Genomic DNA, 19284 nt, shown 5'->3' with positions numbered 1-19284 from the left:
GGGTATATCAAATGTTGTATAGTGATCTAGGAGAAAAAGAAGATTAAAAGAATCAAGTTAGCTGATGAAAGAAGTAAAAAAGTGTATCTACTGGATGAAGGGACACTCACAAACATCCATGCCCAGGCCGGGATTCGAACCCGGGACGCCTGGCGTCGTAGCGTGATGTGATAACCACTCCGCCACGGGGCCGGCAGTCCCAACAATGTGTCGCAAACTGCAAGCAGATGGTCTGACGGGACAACCTAACCAGAAGCACGACCCAAGGGGTCCCAGGTTCGATTCCCGGTAGAGGCACATGGCACAGTTGTTCGGATCCCACTTTAAACTATAAGTCCAGTCCCGATTAGCCTTTCTGTGCATAAAGTGGACTTAAAACAACAATTCAATCAATCAGAAGCACGACCAAAGCTAACTTTCTCAAAATCACTTGTGCTCAGGAATTTTTCAAAATCCCAAAGGGGCCCTACAAGGTTAGTTTGCCGAGAGCGCTCAACCTCAATCACCGGTAGATCATAGCGTTCCTCTGAAAGAAACACTTCCTTTGTGACGCATGTTTCTTAGGTAAGAGAGGGGGGAGAACTATGCATATTGTGGTGTATTCACAGAGAAGAATTAGAAGTTGCTTCCACGTATACTCTGTCCCGGGAATCTCTGGAGCGAGCGAACCAAAATCAGCCCAGTCTCGATTAGCTATCTGTGCATAAAAGAAAATTAAAACAGAACTTAAGAATTAGAAGCTAGTATATATAATATATTAATATTCACCTGCAAAACGGACGGCATAAGAACATTGCAAATGGCTCGATAAAGGATAGAGTCACACACTCCGACCATGTTAACGACGACGTTCGTTCCAAGAATGCCCACCAGATGGGGCGGCATACCATGCCAGAAGTGAAGAAGAAAGTTCTGAACCTGGAAAATAAGCCAATAGTAAAATTAGCATGAATGGCTACTTAATAAATGCATGCCTTGCAAATTAAACATTTTACTAATCTAATGAGCATCATATACCTATTGAATTTTTGCACTTACAGAGAAACAACAAAGAAGGATAGATTTGGATTCTAGCTGGAAAGTTAGTTGTAAACAAAGAGAAAAATTCACGCCAGGTCATTTGCGATTAAGCTAACTTGACATGGGTTTGTTAACCAATTTCTCTAATGTCATTTCCTATAGAAAATAGGTACCGGGTTCGAAGTGATGGAACGACATTTCAAAGTTTCGAGTTCTACATTAAACAACAAATCCAGTCTCTATTGTCCTCTTCGCATAAAATGAACTTTCTCAAACTCTCCGTCAAATCAAAATAGGCCTGGAATCACAAAGAAACAATGTGACACTCTATAAACTGGTTAAATGTACGTCTTGTGCTTGGAAAATAAGAAAGGTGGTCAAAAAACGGTCGTCGTATAGGTCCTGATCTCATTGGTCGGCTCTGATCTGATCTCATTTGATGCATTGACAGAAGTGATTAATTTTTGGCCTACCGTATGAGCCTTACCTAAACGTTGGAGTCCATAAAGTCCTGCAAAAAACTAAAACTCTTTAACTTTTTAGCTGTTGCTTATTGATTAATTGATTAATTTGGTGTTTTAAGTCCACTTTATGCACAGTAAGGCTAATCGGGACTGGACCTACAGTTTAAAGTGGGATCCGAACCACTTGTGCCTCCACCGGGTATCGAACCCGGGACCCCTTGGTTAAAAGGCGACGACGCTACCACTGCGCCATCGGGGAGGCCTTTTTAGCTGTTGCGTTTAACAATACACATTTTTTGGGTGAGAAGGGTGGAAGTTTAAAGTTTTGTTCTGGCCACACTGCTCAGTGACGCTTGCACTGGTAATCACGTGATCATGTGACTTAAGATGGCGTCCATCCAGGAAAAGGCACAGTGTGTTCAGTGTTTGCAGAGTTATAATCTTTTGTTTCAGTGCAGAGAAAGTTCCAGACAACATATGGGAAACCATCCACAGCAAATTCAAGTATCAAGAGATGGTATGAAAAGTTCAAGGCAACGGGAAGTATGTCAGATTTGCCACGCAGTGGAAGGCCAGGATCGAGTGATGATGTGATTCAGTCAGTGCAGGACAGCGTGGGCCGGAGTCCAATGCTAAAGACATTCCTTGTGCCAGAACTTAATAGTTTAGGCATCATCAATGACGTCTACATGCAACAAGATGGGGCGCCGCCGCATTTTGCCCTTGAAGTTCGGCAGTTTCTTAACGAACAATTTCAAGGTAGATGGATTGGCCGAAGAGGGCCCACACCTTGGCCTGCAAGATCACCAGACTTGACACCTTGCGATTATTGGTTTTGGGGACATGTAAAGACCGAGGTGTATTCACAGAAACCAGCTAATCTGGATGACCTAAAAGAAAAAAAAATAAGAGATGTGATTCTGAATATCCCAGGAGAGCACCGTCAGCAAGCAATTCTCGGTTTCACGAAAAGACTGCAACAGTGTTTGGACATGAATGGTGGGTGCACAATTGGAGGTTTGGCGATGAACATAACAAGCAGGAAATAAACTTTGAACCTTTCTGTAAGTACACACAAAATATTTTGTTAATAAACTTAATAGTTTTCAAGTTATAGAGTTTTAGTTTTTTGCAGGACTTTATGGACTCCCTGTATATATATATATAACGAATATGGAGGCTAACAAGGTAGACGTTGGTGTCTCGTGATCTCAGTTTTCAACGTTTTTACTTGATAGTAAATGTGGTTAATGTTCTCGTGCAGTGAAAAAGGAATTTTATGCGATATCTGTGATAACTGGTATCATTTCTCAAAATGTTCTAATGTTAACCAGAAAATGTGTGAGCGTGTATGACTTGCGTAAACAATCAGAAAACGAGGGCCTCTCCGATGGCGCAGTGGTAGCGTTGTCGTCTTGTAATCAAGGGGTCCCGGCTTCGATTCCCGGTGGAGGCACATAGTGGTTCGGATCCCACTTTAAACTGTAGGTCCAGTCCCGATTAGCCTTACTGTGCATAAAGTGGACTTAAAACACCAATTCAATCAATCAATCAACAATCAGAAAACGGTGACAAAAGAAAGTGCACGATGATTATAATATTCAGAAAGAAGACTATGAAAGTATAATTAGAAATCTTACGGAAGAATTAGAGTCTTTACGAACAATAAATCAAATCTTCCAAAAACAATTAGAGGGCAAAGGCCTAGAATCCGAGGACCTCTACAGGTATAGTTCTAGTACAGACTGGTCAACTCTACCGGGTATGCCATGCCAAGTTTTAATGTAAGCAATACATGGACATCTGTAATAAAGAACAAGATAAGATCTAAGAGCCAAATTAAGGAAAATTCCGTCAACATCCAATCACGAAACCGTTTCGAGGTACTTCAAGATGTGTTCATCGTACGTGAAGAAACAAACAGTTTAAAGTGCAAGGCGGACTCTTATAGTACAAAGCGCATTTCTACTGGTACAAATCTTTGAAGAACGCAAGTTATAAGGGGGAAATATGCCTGTATACCGATAGTCAAGGAAGGAATGTAGCTACGCAACTACAAAATCAAGTAAGTAACTCAATATTCAGTATGGTGAAACCTGGTGCAACTTTCAAGGATGCCACAATGGAGGTGTCTCAAGAAAACAAGCAATTATGCTCAAGGGATCTCGTGGTTTTCCTAGCAGGAACAAATGACATTGCTAGAAATGAAGCAAGTGTGTTTATTATAATTTTGAAAAGACGATTAGAGCTTCTCCTGCACACTAATGTTCTTCTGTTCACAGTGCCTCACCGGTACAAATCTCCTACCTTGGTCATGTGGTCATAGATCGTGTGAATCAAGAAATCTGTAAACTTAGCAAACATTTAAAAAATGTAAGTGTTGTCGACATAAGTTTGATAGGCAGAAGGTTTTACACTAGCCACGGACTTCACCTTAATAGTCTAGGTAAGCAATATGTCTGTTATGAAATACAGAAGGTAAGCAATAAAATATTTGCAAATATGTACAAAGAAATAATACCAATTAACTGGTATGAACAGGGAAACTCTCTTGAAAACCTGACTCCATAAAAAAACTGCTTCAGTGTGGAGCCAGGCCAAACAATCGAATCTAACGAAACCACTTCAATATAGCCTTTATAAAGTAGTACGTTTGAATAGTAATAGTGGTAAAAAACAAACTTCACAGCCTGAAAGTGCAACTAATTTAGTATTTTCTCACATTAATCTACAATCTATTAGAAATAAATTACCGGAATTGGAACTTTTTTTGAATGATTTTCCTTGTCACATTTTTTCCGTTAATGAACATTGGTTGGTTAACGATGAAATAGATATGTACATCCCCTCAAATTACAAGTTAGCTAGTATTTTTTCTAGAAAGTCTGATCCATGGAGGTGTTGGTTTTAATAACGAGTATCAACCGTTAGATATACATCACTTATGTATTGAAGGAATATTCGAAGTTACCGGCATTGTATTTAAAAGTTTGAAAGTGGTTGTCATATCCATACACCGCATTCCTAATTCAGATTTAAATGTTTTTGTTACAATGGAAAAAACTTACAAGGTCCATTGATAAGTACAAACAATTTGATGTTGTTTACATGGGAGATATAAACATAAATGTTCTAATCGATAATGTTGTAAAGAAATCCTTTTGTGATTCTATCAGGTCTTATGATTATTATTATGCTAATGATCAAGTAACTAGAATGAAATCTTGCATTGATAATGTGATCACTAATGTAAACAAAAATATGATATCCTGTGGAACTATTGAACCCTGTTTATCAGACTACAGTGGTCTGTGGCTTATTTTAATTTATACCACACCTCCCACCACAAAAACTACGAGTTTTAGATTGCTTGGTCAAACTAATATAAGAAACCTTAGAGATAGCCTTAATGAAAAAAAATCTACGAATTGTTAAGTACTTTTAAAAATTTGACTGAAGCATGAAACAAATTTACACATACAATTGTCGATATTTATAATTAGTGCTGTCCAATAAAATATAGAACTATCAGCACTGGTAAGAAGAAAATGAGAACACATCTAACATGGTTCACTCCTAAATTAGCGAACCTTAGAGCTATTATGCTCACACTACATGATAACGCCAAAAATGGCGATCATACTGCTAAATTGAACTATAATGAGATGAAAAAATTTTTAGAAAGGAAATATAATTAGCTAAGCTAAAAGCTAAGGAAGAGTACATAGCTAAGGCAAGTAATAAATGCAAAGTTGCATGGTCAATAATCAAAATGGAAATTAAGGTATCGGACGAAACAAAAGTGCTAAGTATCATACCCAATGAGTTTAATAGTTTCTTTTTAAACAATCAAGAACATATAAACAAAATTCCTGTGAACTATGAAGGCAATGATCTTATTGGCTATCTTGGTAGGCGACTTAATCATATAAATTTTAAGTGGGTACAGATTAGTATAGATGAAATTTTAATTATTGTGTAAAAAATTAAGAATTCCTGTAGTGAAGACCCCTTATTTTGAACAGAATTCACTTATTAATGTAGCCCACTTTGGATTTAGATCGGATCTATCTACTATTAATGCGGTAGAGACAGTCGTAAATGAGATAATTAATGGTTTCGAGTCTGGCTCATATACATATGCTACTTTGATAGATTTAAGTAAGACATTTGATACAGTTGCGCATGAAATCTTGTTTAAAAAACTACAGTATTATGGAATAAATGATATCGAACTTTCCCCTCTAAAGTCTTTATCTCACTAATCGGCGACAGATAGTAAAATTTAATAATAAGAAATCTGATGAGCTAGACATTTTGTCTGGTGTCCCCCAAGGATCAGTATTAGGTCCATTTTTGTTTTTAGTTTATATGAATGACCTACCTAATTGCCCACCGTATAAAACAGCTATCTATGCTGATGACTAGGGCCCGGGAATTTATGTTATATAAAACTGTAAAATATGTATGTAATTATGTCATAAAAATTATAAAAATATGTCACACAAAATTAGAAATATGTCATAAAAATTTAAAATATCAGAAAATGTAGAAATATCCCTTGTAAAGCTAAATATATGCACAACAATACTTTCAAATTTCTCATTATACGGAAAGTCAGTATCTTCCAGGGAAGATGAATTAGGGTGGGACATTAAATTAAGTCAGAATTCCTTTAATCGAAGAATGTACTGGGAAAATATAGGAAATATCGTGAGGTTCACTGTAATTATCCTAAGCAGGGACAGAGTATACACACTGGCTCCAACAACAAGATATATTGAAACTCCTGTACTCGATTGCCGACAGAGTAGGGGCTGTAATGTACAGAATGCTATTTTTACTTTTGACTGATTGTTGTGAGAAGCGAAAAAAGGTAAAGAAACGAGAACAATTGACACTTGTTTACTGTGAGTCTTGTGCACGCTCAACAATGACGGAGAACATTTTTTCCTCAATAATATTCGCACGGCTATCAATTGTCGCGGGAAAAAAAATCGGTAGGGGAGTATTATTATTCTGTATTAGTTGGCACCTTCTTTTAATTTCTCTGTCCTTAATTTCATTATACTGCCATCGATAATATAAACTATCCGTTGCTTTAAAGGTACGAAGAATAAATTATGAAATAACCGATTATGTGCAAGACAATTACGAAATTATACAGATATATGTCTTATTATGAGAAAATTAAAGAAATGTGTCATAATAAAGCGAAATTAGAAAAATATGTTAAAACATGCCTTGTCAAGTTTGTCTGTTTCGGCTGATTTTCATCAGATAAGCGTAGATAAGTATTCGATTCGATGCCAAATGAAAAATATGTTATAACATAAAGTCCCGGCCCCTACTGATTTATTACAAATGATCATAGTATTCTTAACCTTAGCATTAAAAGTAAAGAAATGTTAAATGCTTCATCTTTATGGTTTAAAACAAATAGCTTGGTGTTAAATACGACAAAAACAGAAACTCACTTTTTCTACTTAAATAACCCACCGTGCACCTTAAATAATCAGGATTATGTAAAATTGCTTGGCATATATTTAGATACAAAATTAAACTGGGTCAGTTCATACCCAGGAACTATGTAATAAACTTGCCCGTGTCGTATATGTATTGCGGAAATTAAAAAGAAAGGCCTGTAAGTGAGGAAATGATGATTTCTGTGTACTACGCTCTTTTCCATTCACACTTGCTGTATGGTAATTTACTATGGGGAAACTCTCCAGGTGCAAAGGAAGTCTTTAAGGTGAGGAGAGACAATTACGCACTAGTTGTGCATTTATTTCAATATCGTCGGATTGGGCACTGCTATTTAAAAAAGGTATTAGTATTCAAGAGAGTATGAATTTCTCTCCATGTTGCAAGTGAAAACTGTTTTCCAAGTTGATTAATAAGCTAGACACGATGTTTGAAAAATATGATTAATAAGTATTTTCAGAATCCCATGTATTCCTTATGGGAAATCAACTTCAACTTCAAGTTACGGCTAATCAAATGGGAGTTTCGACTTTTCCTACTACTATGACATAGTTCAACGTGTCCTTTTTCCGTCCATGTACTTTTCTACGTCTTTGGATGTTTGATATTCCCGAGAGAACGAATAAAATGAAAAAAAGTGCTCCCCTGTGCTTAGCACCACGCCATGAAGGTGTATAGGGGGTGTGGGTGTAACGCCCCAAACTTTCTTGATCCGGTCATGAGTAGGGGTGATGTGATCAGCATCACGCCCCTGACCGCCTTTACCCCCCAGGGTTTCCTCCAGGTACCCATGTCATTCGACGCTGGGTGGGCGCCGGGGCCGCTTCCCGGATTTGAACCGGCCGGGGATCGAACCCGGGACCTTGAGCATGGTAGTCAGACGCGTTACCGACTGAGCCACCGCGAATAAAATTATGGTCCCATAAACCTAATGCATTTCTCCTTGCCTCATACGGCCATCCTCGCAGTGTTGCCAAATCTGGAGTGCATAAAAGAGCTACATTTCATCATTAATAGAGCTAAAGATGACTTTCAAGGAGCTAGATTAACGAAGGCTGCATAAAGTGCCTCCTAGGATAATTTTAGGTGTAAGAGGGGTGGGGGCGCTGCTATTGCCGTTAGCTTTGAAGTGATGGCAATTTATTCTTAGTTTTCAGCGCCTAGATTTGGCGGCATCACCCATCTTAATAATCCAACGATATTCATATGAAATCGAAAATAAAGAATTCCCGGATAACAATATTGTCATCTTCATCTTAGCCACAGCGCTATATACAGGGTGACTGGTAATTAGATGTATTCCCTGAAAGGGGTTAAAGTAGAGACAATTTGCAATAAATTTGACCATATGATACCCCATCCTAAAATTAGTAGTATTCTAGATAATCGAATTTCAATTGTTTTTTTTTAAAAAATGACAATTTTCCACATAAAAAGATGAATTGAGAAAAAACTGCTCATTGTATGGAACTTATTTCAGCATTTTCTGATAGCTAACAAATAAGTGGTTCGTTGAAAAAAAGTTTTTCCCAGATAACAATCACATGTAAGTAACGGGTGGGTCTAAACTTACAAGTGATGATAAAAAAAATGCACTCTTAGTTTACTTGGCAACGTATTAATAACAAAAATGGTATGACACGAAGCGTACAAATTACTTAAATTACTTCCTTGTGACATCTGCTATCCAACAAGGTACAAATGTTGCTAACATTCACATTTGTGTACAAGAAATAATACTTCATTCATCATCTTGTGAATGGAATCAATGAACAATACAATTAAAGAACATCACACGTCTTGATCAAAGTGCGCACCTCCGTTACGAATGCAGGCACGCAGGTTTTTACGGACATTTGGTCTCTTAACTCGTGATGTGATGGTGTCCTTGATGTGTTGACCAGCTGTTAAGATCCTCTCCCTGAGCCCTTCTTGCGAGTTTACCGGTGTCTTGCCATGTGGCTCCAAATGTAAAAGTCGCAAGGCTTCAAATCGGGGGATCGAGCCGGCCAGGGAATCGGGCCGCCTCGGCCAATCCATTTCTTTGGGTAATTTTCATCCAGCCAATGTCGCACGCCCAGGCAGAAGTATGGATGGGGGTAATCAACAACCATTTAATCGAGCCATTTTTCCTGCCCCAAATCTTAAATGGCATCACTTATGAACATTTTTTGAGGAACGGGTTGGCAATGTTGGAGGATGGGCCTCTAGCAACAAGACATGACATTATTTATCAGCATGATGACTGCCCAGCTCGATCCCCAGATCGATTTGAAGCCTTGCGACTTTTACATTTGGAGCCACATGACAAGACACCGGTAAACTCGCAAGAAGAGCTCAGGGAGAGGATCTTAACAGCTGGTCAACACATCAAGGACACCATCACATCACGAGTTAAGAGACCAAATGTCCGTAAAAACCTGCGTGCCTGCATTCGTAACGGAGGTGCGCACTTTGATCAAGACGTGTGATGTTCTTTAATTGTATTGTTCATTGATTCCATTCACATGATGATGAATGAAGTATTATTTCTTGTACACAAATGTGAATGTTAGCAACATTTGTACCTTGTTGGATAGCAGATGTCACAAGGAAGTAATTTAAGTAATTTGTACGCTTCGTGTCATACCATTTTTGTTATTAATACGTTGCCAAGTAAACTAAGAGTGCATTTTTTATCATCACTTGTAAGTTTAGACCCACCCGTTACTTACATGTGATTGTTATTTGGGAAAAGCTTTTTTTTTTTTTTTCTTTTTTTCAAGAAACCACTTATTTGTTAGCTATCAGAAAACGCTGAAATAAGTTCCATACAATGAGCAGTTTTTTCTCAATTCATCTTTTTATGTGGAAAATTGTCATTTTTTTTAAAAAAAAATGAAATTCGATTATCTCGAAAACTACTAATTTTAGGATGGGGTATCATATGGTCAAATTTATTGCAAATTGTCTCTACTTTAACCCCTTTCAGGGAATACAACTAATTACCAGTCACCCTGTATAATAATACCTGGGGAGTAAAGAGGGGTGGGTGACGCAGCCTATACGTATATGAATATCACCTCACGTGCAAAATGTACACTCATGGAAAAGGTTGTTTTTTATGGGCCGGAGCCAGTGGTGGCAACATGGTGCGGCAGAGCGCGTGTGCCACACTTCACAGTCAAACGAGTGCACGAAAGAGCCAGATTTGGCTCCAAAAGAGCGAAGTTGGCAACAGTGATCGGTAGATGCCCCAGCGAGAAAGACTTAGGGGAAATTGTCCCTCCTCGCCTACAGGATATGGAGTCATTTAGGGAAATGTTTAAAGAATACCGTATTATGACAGTGCCCTCTATAAATATTTATCATAGTTTAATGTACATAAAGGAAAACCTCCCCAGTTTTAGGTTGCGATCTAACGTACATGACTATAATACAAAGCACAATCTGAATATAGAAATGCCATACGCTAAACAAATTCACGGAATTTGAAGAACATTTCCGTCATGGCCTGTAAAATGTAAATGTCTACTGATAATGCATCACAGAGCTGTATAATGGGTTTATAGACATGGATTGTATTGCAATCAAATATAGAGTACTATTTTCAATTAGATTCGCTGTAAATAAAAACAGGTTGTTTAATTTGCAATTTGTATTGTTGAATGTGTAATATTTTAATATGTATTTTTAATTTTCTTTTCTTTTGTAATTTTTTGCAATTTTTTATATTAACATTTATATACTTATTATGACTAAGTCTATTGCAATCATGTTGTCTAATGACCAATAAAGTATTCTATTCTATTCTAGGTAAAAAAAACGATCATTTCTGTCGGTGCAACAAATGTGATCAGATCAGAGCTGACCAATGAGAACAGGGCCGAGGGAAATACCGTTCCCTGAAATCTCTCGTCCAATAACGTCGTTTCTCACACAAAAGAACATGTTAGAACTGACTAGCGCGTTTTTATTCCTACATTTTAAATGTTTTACAACTATTTTTTGAATAGAAACAGTTTATAAGTTAAGCATATCTACTGCAGTTTTACGAATATTAATAAAGAAATGAAAGTCATGTAAATTATACCAATAAACATCCACGATGAATATTATATTCGGAATACATTTTGAGTAAAATATAGAACAGAACCAACCAAACACTCCAATGCAAATAATCAGAAAGCACCTGTTCATTCTCTTCGATTTGTTTTATTTTAGAATTTGTGTCGCTTTTGTTTAGGTTATACTATGATTTTCTTTCAAGAATTTGTTACGTTTCATAATTACATCATCGCATATATCAATCCACACTAGAACTTAAAATAAAATATCTTCCCGTCACACAGAAGAGCTCGATGACTATTTTAGAAGTTCAAATTGCTGATTTGTTACGACTATTGAAATGTTTTATAAGAACATATTGGTTATCATTATCATTTAATCGATAAGCAGCTGAGCATGCGTACTTACCTCGTCGAGGCTAGCTTTGATCACAGTGTCCAAGATCCTCTGGCAGTGAGTGCGGTACATCATGATGAAGGAGGTGACGCGGTCCTCAGGCACGCTCGGTGGGAGACTGATGTCTTGCAAATTTGGAAATTCCGGCAGCAAAGTTCCCAGCTTAGAGCGTGGAGAGTATATCGATACCTAGAATCGGGAGAGAGTTCATGCACACGGCTTGTTTAATGTGTTAAATTAACAGAGATTGGCAGATGTCGAATAATGAACGACCACTAAGGAAGCTGCTTTTTTGTATGCTTTTCTGCGCTTCGCGTTTAGTCGTGACGCTGAGAATGGATGGTGAGTTGATCAAATTGAGGAAGAAACAAACATCCTCGTCATACCCAGAACTTAAACCCGCGGACCCTTGGGTCAAGGCCGTTGTCGAGGGTATACAGCGGTATATGCTGTATACCCTCTGATTAACCTTACTCGTTGGCGTATACCTTCCACACATACTTCTTCTACTTTCGTAGAAGTTAAATCATTTCATCCATATATTTAATATAAACTTATTTCAAATTTAATGGAAGCATGGTCTCTGTTTAACGTTTGACAAAACTTGGTGCATACCCTGTAAACATTTTAGGACTGTAGCACTGTCTTGGGTTTGTAGCACGTAACGTTAACTACTACACCACGGAGGTTGGTAAGCTCGTTTTGTACATCACATCAAGTGATATTCCGTAGGCATTATTAGAGGTGCATTCTCAGTGCTCATGTGATACGCCAATCCCCAATCCACAGAAAATTGTACGTACTACAGAGATAACAAGCATGTAGGTACTAGGTTTACCTTTTGTTTGCTTCATTGAATGATTGATTTTACTCCCCTCTTCTACCACTTTTGTCTAATCGCGAAGATGAGGATGAATGATGATATGAAATTGATGAAGGAAACACTCACAAAGAACACCAATACCCTGAACGGGATTCGAACCCTGGCCCCTGGCGTTGTAGCGAGCTGTGATAACCACTCCGCCACGGAGATTGGCTTTTGTTTGCATTTAGTTATTTGACGTCACTTTTCAACCCATGTGAGGTTCATTGCGAACGATAATAATTAAAGACCGTTGTTCTTTGTGAGTGTCCCTTCATCAATATCATCATATCATTACTCCTCCTCAACGTCGTGATTAGCCAAGTGTGGCAGAAAAGCAATGCTAAATAATAAATCAAATCAAATTAAGAATTTAATACGATTATGTGAAATAAATGAAAGATCAGATACAATGAAACACATCATCTTCTGGAGTCAACTTACCAGTACTGAAAACAGGGAAATAAAATTAAACCTTCGTGTAAACTTGTAGGACCAACACCCACCGACTTTTTCTGTAATTTGAGTATGTTTGTTGTGTGTGTGTTTATGTTTTACGTGTATTTTTTTTACTTAGTGTGTATGTATTTTTTATTTTATTTTTATTATGTTTTATTTTCTTTTATTTTTTTCTTGTGTTTTTTTTGGTATCTTAATGTTCTTAGTCTTTATATATTTCATTTCTTTGTATCTTAATGTTTTTAGTTTTTATATATTTAACATACAGTTAGCTATAAAAATCAATTTATAAAATGTAAAGTAGAGATGGTTAAGTGGAAGAAAAGGCTTGTGCATTAACTTCGCCATCCAAAACAAGGAATAAATAAATGCCTGGGGGGGGGGGGGATCCCAGAACCTTGAAAGACAAAATGGTGAATTGATTGCTTATCGCACTCTCTTAAAAAATATTTTCTGTGAATATCTGCTTTTCACGCCTTTTATTCACTTAATTCTTCACTTTTTCATCACGACAAACACAAACATCCGGTCCTGACCTAAGATTCGAAACGGAAACCAATGGCGTTGTAGCGTGCTGCACTGACCACTCCACCACGGAGGTCGACTACGCACTAGGCAACAAAGAGGATTCACACACAAAGCTATTAAGGCAATATAAGTAGAGGCTTTAGTTAAAAACTGTATCGAGAGTTTTGCTTAGCACTTGTCACGACATTTAGAACATATAATTACAATTTACAAAAATAACAAACCAAAGTGCCGGAGTTCAAAGATATACCGCCGAATTTCTCAAGAAAATCTCTCTCTAGGAAAACAGTAAATATTGCTAATGTCTGATTCATTGCACTCTGCACAAATTCGATGAGTTATAAAAATGTCCAGGTGTGTTTGTTGTTGCATCACAAGGGAAGGTTTGCCTGTCTCTACCAGGCGGCTACCGAACAAATCAATAGACTTTTCTCTCTGTTCCAAGACTTTTAACCTACAGTTTTGTTTCAACTATAGAGCATGGAATACGGATTGCTCATGCATTCGCAAATGTTAATTAATGAAGAAGCAAAAATGCAAAATTCCAGAAAGATGAAGCTTTGTACGGCATAACTGAGTATCGAGAACTAACCCTCAGAAAATATTGACCAGTGTTGCTTTCGAAGGGAAACAGCAACAAACAATGGAATGTTAGTGTACCGACCACCTTGACTTATCTCTCAGCATTTTAAAATTTGCCTTGTGTTCCATTATATTAATTGCAATCATTAACACTGAAAAACATCAGAATAATTATGGATCAGCCTATTATGTCAAAATAACAATATCATCAACTTGTTTTCATCATAATTTAATATCTTAGCTCTCATTTTATTCTGATAAAAAAACTTCAATGTAACTAGGGGCACATATTTACATTTCTCAAAACAAATCATGCCACGTGAGATTTATATATGATTGTTTTGAGAGATGATTTTATATTTACATATAACTTTTAGTTTTGTCTTTGTCGCATGACCAAATAATCAATTTTCAGTGCGACAGACACTTTCTTTCCAGGGTGATATGTCGATGAGAACTAAATAATTTTTATCTCTTCATAAATGCGTATACATTCGCATGAATATTAAATTATGATATATGTATGCATTATTAACAATGCAAGTTACTGTTATTCTTTATGAAATAATTTTTCGTATATTACGATGTAGCAACATATTTCGTTTGTTTTACAATTTGAATCACAATAAGAGCACTTCGTAAAACTAATCCTAATTAGTTAACTTAAAATTTTTCACATTAAAACGTACAACTTTTTCAAAACGAATATTTAAAATATGAAAATATAAAAAACGTTCGTTCTTACCTGTTTCACGCTCTCCCGTTTTTGCTCCACATTGCTGAAAAGAATATTAATAATTTAGAATATATTGCGTAATCAAATGTATTCATGCAGTTAAGTTGAGCAACGAAGTTATACAGGGTGTACACGATGAACCTCCGGGATTTTGAAGTGTTGGGAAATTAAAACGAACACACATGCACATTTTTTGGTAATTTTATTGCAAAAAGCAACTCAAAAAGTTTCTTACAAAAAATTACCACACTTCTATGTGAGCACCTTTAGTAACACGAAGAATGTCCAGCCGGTATTCCACTTTGCGCAGCAGCACGTCGTCAGGGGTGGTATCAATGGCAGCAACAATTCGGTCAAGCAAAGCATTCATGTTTGGCATCTTCGTTGAGTAAACTGCGTCATTAACATACCCCCAGAGGAAGAAGTCCAGAGGAGTGATAGATATCTTGGTTACGTGGTGGCCAGGGGATAAAGCCCATTCGTCCGATCCAACAATCTGGAAAAATAGCGTTCCTTCCCCTGGCTTCTTCAACACACTCACCGTTTCCAGAAAACTTCTGAACCATGCCCTGATGCTCTTGTCCGTTGGTGGCGTTTTGTTAAAGACACGCCCAAACTTACGCTGCACCGTAACAATTGATTTTGACTCCTCAAAACCATACCAGAGCGTGTGCTTTCTCTTGAGAAGACGCCATTTTCACAAAAGCTATGACAGCGCTGCCAAGCATGACGCGCGCGAACTAAAAAAAAAAACACAAACTTGAGAGTGTATGGCACCAAATACAGAAGACTGGATTGTCGTAACTTTATTTTCTGATTTTTAACATTGCGTTGAAACCCCGGAGGTTCATCGTGTACACCTTGTATTATAAACACACATGGGAATCAGTAGCAATATGAATTATCAGTGTAGTGTAGGAAAAATTAGCCAAGTTAGAATTATAAAAGAATTTTACAAAACCGTACGAGTCAGACTTATTTTGATATTTGAAAAGTCCCAAATGGAGGATATTCGTCGTTTCAATTCGAAGAACGTTGAATTTTGCTTGTTTGGCATTTCTTCCCTGCTGAAGCTATTGAATATCAAAGCAGCCATTCTTACGTATTTCATAATAATTGGATGTTGTAAAGAAACAAAATATTTGAGGATTATCATGCGTACTTCCGCCCTCTGTGGCTGTTTACCCTGTGCTAGTTAGTTCCCTTGGAAATCAGAACGAGATTCTCTTCTTTCCGTTTCCTCCCTCGTATGTTTATTTCGGAAATAAATATTGATGCAATGATCATGAACGGCAGATATCGGTGAACATTCATTCAGTGACGGATTTTCTCTCTCCAAGATACCGAAACAACGAGCAACACTTGTTATTTCCTTTCACCCTCTGGGGAGCGAATTTGAACAAATCGATGTCAACCCACAGAAAAAATGGTGGAAGATAAGGACAAGGTGCACGACATTGTTAGGGAATTGTGACGTCGTAGTGATCGGCTGTGACAACGACGACAATGTCTCAGACTCTGGTTACATTCATTTGATCTTTCACGGGAGATGGTTTTCATTGAGTTCTTTAGTAAATTCATTTTCAATGTTAAGATCTTTTGCACCAGACAGTGAGGGCCTCCCAGATGGCGCATTGGTAGCGTCGTCGCCTTGTATTCAAGGGGTCCTGGGTTCGATTCCCGGTGGAGGCACACAGTGGTTCGGATTCCACTTTAAACTGTAGGTCCAGTCCTGATTAGCCTTACTGTGCATAAAGTGAACTTAAAATAGCCATCAATCAATCAAAGCACCAGAAGGTGTCTGCTAATATGGAGACGTTGCAAATGTTGCTGTATAACATTGTTTTACTATTTTATTTACTTGAAAAAGCCTGAATACAGAATAAACCCACTTTATATCAGGATATCTATCAACAATACACACACACACACACACATACATACACATATGTATACACAATAATGTATACATATTTAACAATAATAACGACAGTATTAACTCTTGAGCTGCTAGATGCACGCTGTTTTGAAAGTTGTTTTTTTTCGGAGAGATCAAAGCCTGGGGTATCATTTAATGAATTGTAGAGGGTTCGTAGTCTCTAGGGATCTATACTCTAACGATAGCCTTGGAGCTTTAGTATTAAATAAAAGTTGTGACATTTGGTGATGGTACGTGAGATCTGGATATGAAAAAGTGGCAAGAGCTCGCTAGTGAAGGGTTGTTGCCCATTAATAATTCTGAACGGAAATCACAAATTTGAAACTTGACGGCGAAGAGAATGATCGTGTATTTTAAGACTGGATAGAAATTCGTGTATGGAAAAGCTTACAAGGGCAGAGTATAAATGTTTAACTATTCTGATGAAGAAATTTACTACCTTGTATGTTCTCTTTATATTGCTTTCAGAAGCCATGGACCAGATACAAGAATCCCACTCAATAATGGGGAAAACGTAAACATGTGAATTAGACGATTGTTGGAAATGTGATGCTCCAGTTTGGGTAATATCCACAGTGCTCCAAGGGACCTGGAGCAGTTGTCTCTTGAATTTTTGTTTTAAGTCCGCTTTACGCACAGGCTAATCGAGACTGGATCAACAGTTTAAAGTGCAATCCGAACCACTGTGCAACGTGCCTTTACCGGGTATCGAACCTGGGACCCCTTGATCGCAAGGCAACGACGTTACCACTACGCCATCGGGGAGAACCTTGCGAGCAGATTTCAGGGTGAAGAATAAAGGTAAAAAAGGTAAAGTGTTCCCCTGTGCATAGCACCACGCCTTGAAGGCGTATAGGGGGTGTGGGGGTAACGCCCCACACTTTCTTGATCCGGTCGTGAGTGGGGGTGATGTGAATACTACACTTTAAAGTAAGTTTAAAATTACCACACAAAATTCCACGTTCAAAAGTATGCCTACTGCATATATTTTATACAATTTTTTATTTATATAAAAGCGGAAAGACAAGTTATCAAAATTATGTTTGAGGGGCTTGTAATGTTTTGATTTTGTTATCATTCATGTAATTATTATCATTTTCAGGTTGAGAAATGTCTGGGAAAATATTTTTAGACCACTCAATTTTTTTCCTAGGGTCGTGTGCTGGAGCAGATGGCAATCTCACTTGAAACATGAACGTTGTAGGAACAACATCGGCTGTCTTCAAACAACGTTGGCAATCGTTGCTTGGTGCCGTCTTTGTGCGCAAAAAGGAAGTAGAAAGCTTCTTCGATGGCTCCTTTCCCCTGCGCTAAGGAGGATCCACTCGTATGAGGGTTCTTTAGAAGCGCCTTTACAAGAGAAAGTGGGAGAAAACCATGTGCGTTGCAGTAGGTTTGGCAAAACGGGATGCGCCGATCCAGTGGCGGAGTGGTTAACACAGCGCGCTACGATACCAGGAGTCCTGGGTTCGAATCCAGGCCTGGGCATTCTTTGTGAGTGTCCCTTCATCAATTTCATCATAACATCATTCATCCTCATCTTCGAGATTAGTCAAATGTGGCAGAAAAGGGAATCAAAATAAACAAAAAAAAATCAAAGAAACATGGAATGTCTCTGGTTCTCATTTGTTTGGTGCCACGAGCAAGGCTCGGCACTTTGAGACACGGAAGTAAAAGACGACACAATTTAACCGATCGCTGATTAGTCGTTGTCCAACTACCAGTTCAGAAGGAGCTCGCTCAAAAATGAGCTGAACTTAGATACAGCAATAAAAAGTAATATCTGGAATCGGTACTTATAACATTTCTGGAGCAAATAGAGGAGTGGGCTTCCATGATGGCATAGTGATAACGTTGTCACCTTTCATGAAGGGTTCCTGGGTTCGACACCCTTGGAAGAACATAGTGGTCGAACTGTAGGTCCAATTCCGATTAGTCTATCTGTGCATAAGGTGAACTTAAAAACAATCTCGAACAAATAGAAGTGAAAATTCTGACACTGTACGGGTGTATACATGCGTCCAACACGGTCCAGCTTACCATTATACATAGTTCAATCTAACTAGGCAATACCGGACATTAAATGAAAGGAAGCAAGCACAGACACGCATCCATTCGACTACGCCGAAGCTCTCTCTCTCCCCCCTTCTCTCTCTCTCTCTCTCTCTCTCTCTCTCTGTCTGTGTGTCTCTCTCTCACACTCGTACCTAATTATTCTGAAAATTTAATGTGCAACATGTTACGAATATCACTATGTGACATTACACGAAAAGAGAATTTAAGTGGAGCAGATATTCGACTGAATAGTTGTACCCACCTGTTCACTCCTTTCCTGGAATATGATACATCGTAGTAGGACGAATTCTCCCTGATAGCTATTCCGTAGTAGTGGTACCGAGACTGACCTCGAGTTCCAAGCCTTCTTGTGGTTAACTGAGGGAACTGCTGCCGGATGATCTGGAAATAGTAATAACATTACTTATTTTATTAAGAGTTTCTAAGATCAATAAAGGAGACGAGTTAAAGTCATTTTTATATTGCTACACACAGGAAACTGTGCATCAGATCTATTTGATGCACCAGAAACGCAACCATTTGCAAGAATCAGGTTTACAGTTGCTGCATTTTTGTACATCGTTTGCAAAGGTAACGCCAAAGTGCATCATATGATGTAGGTGAGTCGAGCTGTACTTTAATGCATCAAGTGATGCGTTTTTGATGCACTTTCCTGCATCTTTCTTGGTGATGCACTTAAATATTTGGTCTG

General features: G+C 38.0%; 1 protein-coding gene across 1 annotated transcript in view; it reads right to left on the bottom strand.

Annotated features, from left to right (window-relative positions):
- LOC145984466 (transcription factor RFX4-like) overlaps positions 1-19284 on the bottom strand; it is a 198470-nt gene that overhangs the window by 52547 nt on the left and 126639 nt on the right. The window contains exons 3-6 of the mRNA XM_083118125.1: positions 18831-18974; positions 14588-14611; positions 11424-11600; positions 769-918 (exon numbers count right to left, since the gene is read on the bottom strand). Of these exons, the coding sequence (XP_082974251.1) occupies positions 769-918; positions 11424-11600; positions 14588-14611; positions 18831-18974 (495 nt within the window). The remainder of the gene's footprint in view (positions 1-768; positions 919-11423; positions 11601-14587; positions 14612-18830; positions 18975-19284) is intronic.

The sequence above is a fragment of the Lepisma saccharinum genome, chromosome 2, assembly GCF_977018435.1.
Source record: "Lepisma saccharinum chromosome 2, izLepSacc3.1, whole genome shotgun sequence".
Classification (NCBI taxonomy): Eukaryota; Metazoa; Arthropoda; class Insecta; order Zygentoma; family Lepismatidae; genus Lepisma; species Lepisma saccharinum.
Note: the sequence above shows the minus strand (reverse complement) of the source record. Positions and strands in the feature narration are given on the sequence as shown.